Here is a 10,530-nt window from a genome sequence, read left to right on the forward strand (position 1 = left end):
CTGTTCCGCGGCGCGTGGCGCGGGAGCGGGGCTCGGCCTGCCGGCTGCTCGCTGTGCGCCCCGCGCTTCCCGCCGCCGGGCCCTTGCCTCCCGCTGCTTTGCCGCCAGCTCTGACCCCTTTCGCGCATTTCCCTCCTCCCGCTCAACCCCCGCGCAGCTCCCTCCAGCCGCGGAGCATCCCGTCCTCCTGGCATTTGGCTTCTGACCTCGCCCTTAAACATTCTTTACACCAGTTAGTATTAATGCTTAAGTTTTGCTATTTGTGCCCTCCCTCCCCGCACCCCTGATTTTTAGGATTCGTTGAAAGTAAGAGGTGTCCTACAAAAAGCCTTCCTGCTGTCTGGCTAGTGAGAATTCCCTCCTGTTTCCATGGAGTTGGAGTTGAGATATTTAATCAGTCTGGCGCCTCAGTTGGGGTTTTCCCCCTCCCCTCTTCCCTGGGTCGTCTGGTTTTTATGTGTTGACGTTTAAATTTTTCATTAATACAGGGGCGATGAGTTAAATCTGGACCTGGCATTTATTCTGGTTTTAAGTTTTCCTTGGAAAGCAATCTATTCCGAAACTTTTCAGAACTTAAAACATGAGAGCGATAACACTGAAGTCTGTTGTGAGATGGGATGAAAGGAATAGTTCTCTTTGCCAGTGGATATTTTAAAAGCAGCATAATAATCGCGTAGGTAGATTTGCACGAATCACTGCCAGAGGTTGGATCAGCTGGAAATTTAAATGGGGAACAGGCGATGTGTTTGGCAAGGCTTTAATGCATTTTGGCAATGCTTAACAAAATCTGGGCATTTGAACTGCCTTACAATTACAAAAGAAGCTCAGGTAACCTTGTTTGTAGGCCCCTCTTTTGAGGAAACAACTCTGCGACTGCCTTGTGCTGTTAACATTTTTCTGCGCTATGGTCATTGTCAGAATGAAAAGTGGAAGTTTGAGCAGAGAGGAGCAGTACAGAAAAGCTCGATTACCGTGATTTAGTCTCTGATTCGTTTCTGGATGAGGCGATTCCTGAGACATCAAGATTCTTCATAAAGGCAAAACTGCCTCCCAAGTCAGGTTCGGGAACCCTCAATTATCTGCAACATAAGAAGCTGAAGACTTGAATGAGCTCATGAAACTGACAGGTGGAAGAAGCGAAGCTGTTTCTATTCTGGTGTGTTATTGTGAGTCATCTAAAATTACAGAAAAATTATTTTTATCCTAGGTAGAATTGTACAGGAGAAACACTTTAACCAAACATTGGCTGAAATTAGACTGGAAAGCTGGTGTTTCAGTTTGATAAAAAGGGGCGTTCATTTTTAGTACATTGTTTCAGTTATTTATACCATCTTTTTGACAGAATTTTATACATTGAGTTTGCATATCACAGTGGATAGCTAATTTTAACAAAATCACTTTATTTGAAATGTAGAGACTATTTCAGTTTTGATGAATACTCTATGGAACTTTTGGCCTAGTGAACAGGAATTTGTGCTTCCAACCTGGGAGAGTTTCATTAGAATCCACCAGCTACTCCTGGGGAGATAGAGGGGCAGTCTTCCCCCATGCAGTTAAGAGCCTTTGAAAATTGACTGGAGGATCGGCTATGAGTCTGTTCTGATTAGATGGCAGTAAGTATGTGTGTGCATTACTGAAATCTTGTTTTGATGTGTCGACATTGAGTCACAAAACTGAACTTCTATAGGTCATGTGAATAGCATAGCTCCTCATTTTAAAGGAGACATAGATTTAAGTTAAAACTAAAGGTCTGTCAAACTTAACTCATTGCTGACCTTCCAGTCCGTTTTCTGAGGTTGTAAATGGCAAAGGAGACTGCCTGTTGTCCTTAAGAGCAGCTGGCACATTTGATCCAGCGGAGTAGTGCATACTTTGAAAGTTCTATCAATATTTGTAAAAGAGTGGTGAGCTGCATTTCACCGTATTTGCGTGAATAAGGGAAGACTGGCAGAGGAGCATCATGGAAAACCTTTACCACTGAATTAATGTCAGATAATTGTCTAAAATATCATCAGAAATCTGTTAAAAAAGGATTAACAATATCCGAGGCCGCCTGGGGAATTTTATTTTACATATTATTTATAACCTTTTTTTTTTTTTTTTTAGATTTCTCATAGAGTTAAACCAGCTTTTTTCGCTATAATGGGATATGGGTTGTTAGCAACTTCTTTTTTTGTGTAAATAATTTGGGAAAGCCCACAGGGCAGCCCAAAGGACCGAGATTAGCAACTATGTATCCTGTGATTTTTCTACACATTCTGTTTTTATAAAGCTGCTGTGATGAGTCCAATTTTGATGGTATTTCAGCAGTGGATAATCAAGGCCGTCAAGCAAACCAACATCTTTTTTAAAGAACTTGATTATCACTTCATTCTTAGTTTTTGTTGCAGTCTTTCATGAATTATTAGAACTGTAATTTCTTTTAGTTAAAACATGGGAACTGCTGTTACCCCACTATATTCCAGTGGTCAAATTTTACAGAACATCGCGACCTTACAACAAAGTACTTGTATAGGACCTTTCACATTCTCAAAGGACTTAAAATAATAAGAACAGTTTTTCAGTGAAACTCATTTTCAGTATGTTCTGTTTGAAGTCAGTATTGTAGCATTCAGAAAATAAGAGTGATACAAACCTGCGTTCTTACTCTGTCTCTGGTTGCCTTGAGACTTTGGCCAAATGACATCACCTCTCTGTGCTTCAGTTGCTCACCTGTAAAATGTAGCTAATATTATAGTACAATTTTTGGTTGCTAGTAAGTAAAATCCAATAAAACTAAGCAAAATGGATATTTATTAGTTTATATGGGTCACTGCAAAGAAAAGAATTGAAAGAACTGTTAATAACCAGTACAACCCTAGGGACCTCTAGGACTGGAAGAGTCTTAGTCTCTTCCACTGCATACAGGATTTTGTTCAAGGACCTTTCTGCTCCTTGCAGATTACTTCTTTCATTTGAGAAGTTTCCAGGGAAAGTGTCTCCTTGAATTTGTCCATTTTTAGACCATTCACTGTGGTTTGTGCTTAGCTGGCTGTTAAACACTTGTACATCCTGTAGTAAACTGAATAATTACATGATGTTGGAGGGTCATAGCTTCTCAAAGGAGGGCACCGTGAGGTATGCTATATTTCTCACATAGAGATTCTGTGACGCTGTTAAGTATGCACAGTCTATGGTGAGGTTGTACTCAGGATAATCCAGTGGTTATTACCAGGTATCAGTACATCTGCAGCAAGTTACATCACTGTAACTTAGGTTTAAACTACACAGGGTGTAGTTTAACTACATGTTTTCACATGAAACTTAGCAGTGATGATCAAGATTTCATCCTATTGTAATTATACAACTGCATTTATAGTAAGGAGGCCAGAAGCCACTTGGCACTTCACTGATGCCATTTCTGGATATCCCAAGCCCTTTTTTGTGCCTCTTTGGGATACACTGTGGTTAGGCCACCAAATTATCATTTTGTCTAGGTCTTGTGATGGCCTATAGGATGTGCCAAGAAATCTTTGGAGTTGTAGACTTCAGCATTGCTACCTATTGGTTATTTTAACCTTGAACATGTTAGAGATAAAAGTATGATGCTGAGTTGGTTGTGAGAATGGAAATGAAACAGCAAACATAAATTATGTAAAATGGTGCCTGGCATGCCACGGCTTCATAATTATAGCTAATGTGATGATGGCTTTGATAAATTAAACTTTAAGTGATTTTTCAATTTGTGACCTGGAATAATTGCCACACTGGGGCCCAGTCCAGACCTGCTTAATCAGAATATCTGGCTGTGAGGCTCAGGAATCAGCATTTTAGGTAAGTACCTAGGTGGTTGTTAGGAAACCAAAACACTGAAAATCATTGTTTAGCTGAGAATAGTTTGCCCACCATTTTTTAATGTATTTTGTGTGGTTTTTTTCAACAATTTTAAAAAAGTTTGGTTTGCAAGCAAAATTTATGTACATGTACATTGTATTTCATTAATATTCATTGTGTTTCATACCTTCTTTCATTCACATTGTGTTTGATATAATCATTTCCATACTTTGTGGGTAATTAATTATAAAATTAATCACCATTGAGCTATGCCTACTATTATTTCATCTTTTCAGTTCCCCACTGGATCGTTCACAATTTCCTTACCCCTTCCCTTTTATCACCAGACTCTGCAACCCCGGGATTTCACCTCACTTCAGCCTTCCTACCCCTTTGTCTTGCCCCCTTGAACTTTTTTTATCCACATCGTTCTATTATCCTTTTATTTTTACAGTAGTGATCTTATGCGGTATTTGTTCTTATGAGACTGAGTTAGTTCACTCAGCATAATGCTCTCAGGCTTCTTCCATGTTACATAGTATTTTTTTTAAGTCTTTGCTCCTGGGTGCTGCCTAGGATTCCATCATGTGAATGAATCAATTTCTCAGTACATTCATTTGTTAATGGACATTTAGACTGTTTTCATTTTCTTGCTATGGTGAATAACACTGTTGTGAACTATGGTATATAAATCTTCATTTGTGCCTCAATTCTGTTTTCCTTGGGGTGTATTCCTAGCTGTGGAATAGCTAGATTATATGGAATTTCTGTGTTCTGCCTTTTGAAGACATGCCAAGCTGTCTTCCAGAGTGTTCCATTTTATAATCCTATCAACAGTGTATGAGAGTTCCAATCTCCACATGCTTTCCCAACATTTATTACTTGCTGTCCTGTTAAACTTTGCCAGTGTTACTGAGGTGAGATGGTATCTCATTGAAGTTTTTATTTGCATCCCTCTTATTGCTTTTGTTCTTGAGCATTTCTTTATGTGTCTGTTGGCCATTTCAGTGTCGAAAGTCTTTCCATGTCTTTTGCCCAATTTGTAATTGGATTATCAGTCTTTTTCTTGTGGAGGTACTATATATAGTATTCTGTAGACTTTCATTATGAGACCCTTGTATGAGATGTCATTGCCAAATGTTTTTCCCAGACAGTAGATTTTCTTTCACCCCATTGGAAAATGTTTTTGATGCACACAGAAACTTACTCTTTAGAAGGCCCCATTTATTGATGTTATTCTCTCTTGTTTGTGCATTTCTGACTGTGTTTGCCAGCCTATTTATACCATAGGCTAGAACTGCTAAGTTCAGTACCATATTGTCTCTTATGATCTTTACGGTTTTGGGCTTTACTCCCAGATCGACCTTGAGTTGATTTTTGTGTATGGTGTGAGATGTGGAACCTGCTTCAGCTTTTCTGCAGGTAGCAGTCTAGTTTTGCCAGCACCATATGTTGAAGTGGTTATCATCTCCCTGTGTGATAGGGTTTTTTTCTTTGTTGAATACCAGTAGACAATCAATAGATAGATCAGTTAATTTCTGGGTTTTTTATTCTGTTCCATTGATCTATCTGTCTGTCATTGTTCAAGAACCTTGCTATTTTGGTTATTACAGCTGTGTAGTAGGTTTTGAGATCAGAGTGCTATGCCTCCCACTTCATTTTTGTTTTTCAGAAGTACTTTGCTTATTCAGGTTCTCTTTTCTTTCAAAACAAACTTGCCAGTATTTTTCTGTCTCTTTGAAAAGGAATTTAATGTCTGTATTGGAATCGCATTAAACATATAGAGTGCTTTTGGCAGGATTGACCACCATTTCTGCAATGCTGTTTTTATGGAAAGCTTTCTTTGTTTTTCCTTCCTATTCCTATTGGAGTTATTTGTCATGTAAGAGAGAAGAGTTTGGGCAATCAGAGATATATAACGATAATACTTTTAATCTTGTAAATTAGCTCATTGACGATGATTGCAGTATTTACATAGTTATGTGCTTAGTATAAACCTGACATGAATATTGAATAATTATAATTATTCTAATGATTTGAAATAATGTCTTTGTGCTCTTTTGGATTTGGGGAGCAGTTATTTAATATATACTTTTGATTTAGAAATAATATTTTGAAACATTAAAATTGATACTGTTATTTTGTACCTGTTACACATACCTATCTCTGCATGCTGACTTAATTTTTTTTGTGTGTGTGATATAAATGTTGTATGTATTCACATTGACATTTTTTCCCTTCATAGACTTGGCCTTTAAATTCATAGACAACTTCCTATCAGAGCTCTTTGCTTCTCTGTTTTAACATTTACAACATTTATCCAGTTTGAGTTTTGGTGTGTAATGTCATGCTAACTTTCCCCCTCTAAGTGGGGGAATGATATCAGTGCCTCTTTGTGTGTGTTTATAAACTGCCCTTTTCTTACTCCCACAGTACTTAGGAAATACACTATTTAAGAAAAAGGAGGGATTTAGAGTTAGAAATGAAGTTGTTGAGAGAAAAATAATTTGAGTTATCCATCATATGCTGATGATTTGAGAGGATCTCTGAGGGAAAGGCTCCTTTAACCTGTCTGTAAGAGTGTTTCTCGTGCACAGCCACAGCACAGGTATGTGTTAAGTTAGAGTAGGCTTGCAGCATGTCCTTCCGTCTTCCACATTGTTCTGCTGGATATGCCTAGACTTATCCCTGGCTCTCCTACTTGCTCGTGTTTTTTAATGAAGTCTTAGGACAGTCATGGACATTTTGAAATAAATTCTCTCTGCCATTTAACTTCAAAAGTATAAAAGGTCTTTCACCATAGGAGTTAAAATAAACTTCACATTGGCAAATTTATATTGTGGAGAGTGTTAATTGCTTAACACTCTCTTTAAATCAGTTCATGAAATGTTTCCATTTTTAAAACATTTTACAAGTACTGAAATTCTCAGAAATGCTTATTTTTGAGCAGTTCCTTTTCCTTTGGCTTTAAAAAAATTTTTTTTCTATGTTGAAATAAATACAGATTCAAAGGAAGTAGCAGAGACATCTATATAATTTTCACTCAGTTCTCGCCAGTGGTAACATCTTACATAACTGTAGTGTATCATTGTATCAGGAATGTGTGTAGACTTTTAAATGTATGTGTGTGTGTGTGTGTATATATATATATATTACTTCATATGTGTATCACTGGAATGATACTATATAACTTACAGCCTAATTTGTATAAGGGAATGTTGGAGGTGTAGTACATAGGGAGTTCACTGCTAACCTAACATCCTAACCTCTGGTGGTTTGAATTCACCAGAAACTCTTCAAGAGCAAGATAAGCGATCTTTTGCTGTGAGATTTGCAGCCTAGGAAACGAGCTAGAGTGTCAGCTGTGCATCAGACAGTAGATTTATGTATGTGTGAGTGTTTAGTTCTGTGTGTATGTTATCGAGTCATACATTCGTATATCCACCCCATACTCAAGGTACAAAACTATCACTATGAAGATTTTTTTGGTGCTACCTTTTGATTTGTTTGCTTTCTAACAAGTCAGCTAGAGCTAGAACATTAGCCAATGAAATTTGAAGGTGACCCATAGTAAAGTTTATTTCAATTTGATTCACAGTAGGAGATTTTAGCATTTATGGGCCTTTGGCAGCATCTAGACTTTATGGATTAGCTCTAAATGGGAAAGGGCAGTGGTACACAATAATATGCCTAGATTTGACCTGTAGTAGTTGACCATATCCAGATTGTTTTGTTAGGTGCCATCAGAGTCTAGTATGCTTTAGAGTGACCCTGAACAGCTAGCCTGAAGCCTGCCTTATCCTGTGCCATCCTCATCACCTCTGACACACTACAGCCCATTGCTGAAGTCACTGTGTCAATCCATATCATTGGGAGAGGGTCTTCTCTCCTTTGCTGACCCTCTTTCTTTCCAAGCATGATGTCCCTTTTCAGGGAGTAGCCTCCCCTAGCTACATGTCCAAAGTATGAAAGATGAAGTTTCACCATCTTTACCTCCAAGGAGCACATTGGCTGTACTTTCCCCAAGGCATATCTGTTCTTTTGTCCGACCATGGGATATTCATCTGCAGCACAACTCAACGGCACCAATAATTCTTCTGTCATCTTTATTCATTGTCCTGCTTTCTGATCCGTAGCAGGTGATTGAGAAGAATGGTATCCCCCAAAAGGGCTGCTTCAGTCTCCTCTGCCCTCTAACATGGCAGTGCACCATAAGCAGTAGGTTGCATAGGTGGTGGGGTTGGACTTCATGCTTTTGAGTTTCTTGTGCATCTGGCTTCAAAGGGAAGCCCTGTGCTCCTGATTGTTAAGGGAACTGCTCAAGCCATCAGGAGAGGCAGAACCTCACTAGGAGAATGATCCATGGACTACACTGCTCTGTAGCCAGGGGTCTTGGGAAGCCACTGTAACTGCCAAAAGTCAGAGTTTCCTATAGTCTGTGGTGCCTGGAACATTCTGGACCTCTCCCAGCACACTCGGGGTTTTAATTTATTTCATTATGTTGTTTCACCTTCAGGTCTGTCCAGTTCCTTCAGGTTGGTCTTCATACTACACGGTTTCTTGTACTGTATAAGGGGAATATTTGTTTCCTGTGAGTGTCATGTGTGTGTCATATGCATGTTATTTGAGAGGATGCATTATATAAAACAATACTGTTGTTGATTTTATTCTCATACTTTGTTTGCGTTCTTGTGATTTGTGGGGTATCCTGAGATGCTCTTTGGAAACCCTAAGCTTATGTGTCTGTTGTGGATTTCATTGCCTAGGGAGACTAGGCAGTAATGTTTTGAGAGGAAGTACTCCCCAAAATATCTTGTCCTGGCAGGGATCCACACAGGAAGGTTTTATAGTCTTCTCCTTGGAGAGAGTAGAACTGGCTACTACAGTCTGAGACCCTAATGAGGAAGGATGTAGGCATCTTGTCCTTGTAGGTAAATAGTCGACAAAATGTACCTACTTCCAGTATGACTTGTGCTAAAGATCTCATATTTTTATCCTTTTTCAAGACTGAACTTCTAAACTTCTTTTGCTAGCAAATGAGGATTTTGGTAGAAGGAAATCTTGGACTTTGTTTCTTTAACAAAGTTTAGCAATTCCTTTTGTTTTCAGTTTCATCTTACCCCCCCCCCCCCATGTTATTACAGTGGCCAACATCCTGTTTGGGGAGGGCAGATGGAGAACTCCAGGTTATATCTGGTTCTGCTTGTTTTCTCTTCCCATCAGTTTAGGATTAAGCCTTTTTTGTTTTAAAATCTATTTTACTTCCATGCACAGTAGAAGATGCACCAGTTGAACAGTTTCTACATATACAATTCAGTGACATTTATTGCATTCTTCAAGTTGTGCCACCATTCACGCCCTCCTTTGCCATGGTATCCTTCCCCATTAGCTCACTCCCTCTTAAATTTCCTATCTAATCTTTCATGTTGTTGTTGCCAATTGTATATCATATAGATCTTTAAAAGATCACAACATGCATGGTAAGCATTCTCTATTAATTAAGCTAAACAGCCGTAGAAATCCAGTAGAATCATCTATATGATTCAAAATTGACTTGGTAACAGTGAGTTTGGGTTATTGTTTTGTTTTAAAGGAGATCTTCAGGGATATTTTTTAAGACTTAAAGTTTAAAGATTATATCTATTCAGTAGTTTGGGGAGCTTATCCAACAACTATGACTCCAGAAAGTTTGGATTCTGTGATATTTTAAAATTCTATTCCACAATTAACCCCTTTTGATCAGAATTTTTCTAGGAATTCTTTGAATAGAATAATGGTAACCATCCACTCACCTCTAGTTCTGATCCCATGCAAAGGAGGCTGTTCTTGGAGGCAATTTGTCACACATTCCATTTCCTTTTTTTCTTCCTGACTCTCCTTTCTCTTTTTTCCCTCTTTAACTCTCCTGGAAAGGTTTAATTAATTGGATTTTGGATAGAATCCTTTGTGTGCATTTTAAACATGTAACCCAAGACCCTGTCAAGTCTGAAAAGAACATGTAATGGATTTTGTAACCTGAAGTGCAAATTGAGGCAATAATGACCTCGTTGCATGTAATGTTAAATATTAATTTTTTGTGTAAAAATGGAATTAGAATAATTTTCTCTAAGATTTATTTTCCATTTTTCACTATTGTGAAGTTTGACAGAAAGCTGAAATGGACAGCCTAGTTATTTTCTTTGTGAAACAAAGGTGTACTTTAGGTATAGATTATAAGTTAAGTTGTGGATTTGTTGAAATGTGATGTGTCTTTCTGTGAAATGGAGATACTATCTAGACTAGAGTGAAAACGCATACCCTGTAAAAGTGAGATTGAGTTTTATAGAGAATCAAGAGAAGAGTGAATGCAAGTATTCATGGTTACATTACCAAGTTTGAGCATTTGATACGAAATGCAAAGCTTAAAGATATATAATCACGCTCATGAAAGTACATAGACATTTCCTAATCAAGTCGTAAATTTTACTGGTGTGCGCAATATTCTTTTTAATAACTTATCATTCTAAATTAAGAGCTAGAACTTGTTATGTATATTAGATACTGACGCCCATATAAAGAAAATTCAAATGATAATGTAACTTTTCTATTAATTTTGAGATTCCAACTGTATAGTTCTTTATGTGCTGGCATTTATATTCATTTAGGTGGCATTTTTTTTCTTTAAAATTTTTTTTATTTTATTGTAATTTTTTTTTAAAATTTAGGTTGTTTATTTTT

General features: G+C 37.8%; 1 protein-coding gene across 1 annotated transcript in view; it reads left to right on the forward strand.

Moving 5' to 3' along the window:
• GXYLT1 (glucoside xylosyltransferase 1) overlaps positions 1 to 10,530 on the forward strand; it is an 89,827-nt gene that overhangs the window by 212 nt on the left and 79,085 nt on the right. Inside the window, 2 exon segments of the mRNA XM_006888234.1 lie at positions 1,888 to 1,960; positions 2,854 to 2,877. Coding sequence (XP_006888296.1) covers positions 1,888 to 1,960; positions 2,854 to 2,877 — 97 coding nt within the window.

Source organism: Elephantulus edwardii, unplaced genomic scaffold (assembly GCF_000299155.1).
Source record: "Elephantulus edwardii isolate Elephantulus edwardi_28Jun2011 unplaced genomic scaffold, EleEdw1.0 scaffold00065, whole genome shotgun sequence".
Classification (NCBI taxonomy): domain Eukaryota; kingdom Metazoa; phylum Chordata; class Mammalia; order Macroscelidea; family Macroscelididae; genus Elephantulus; species Elephantulus edwardii.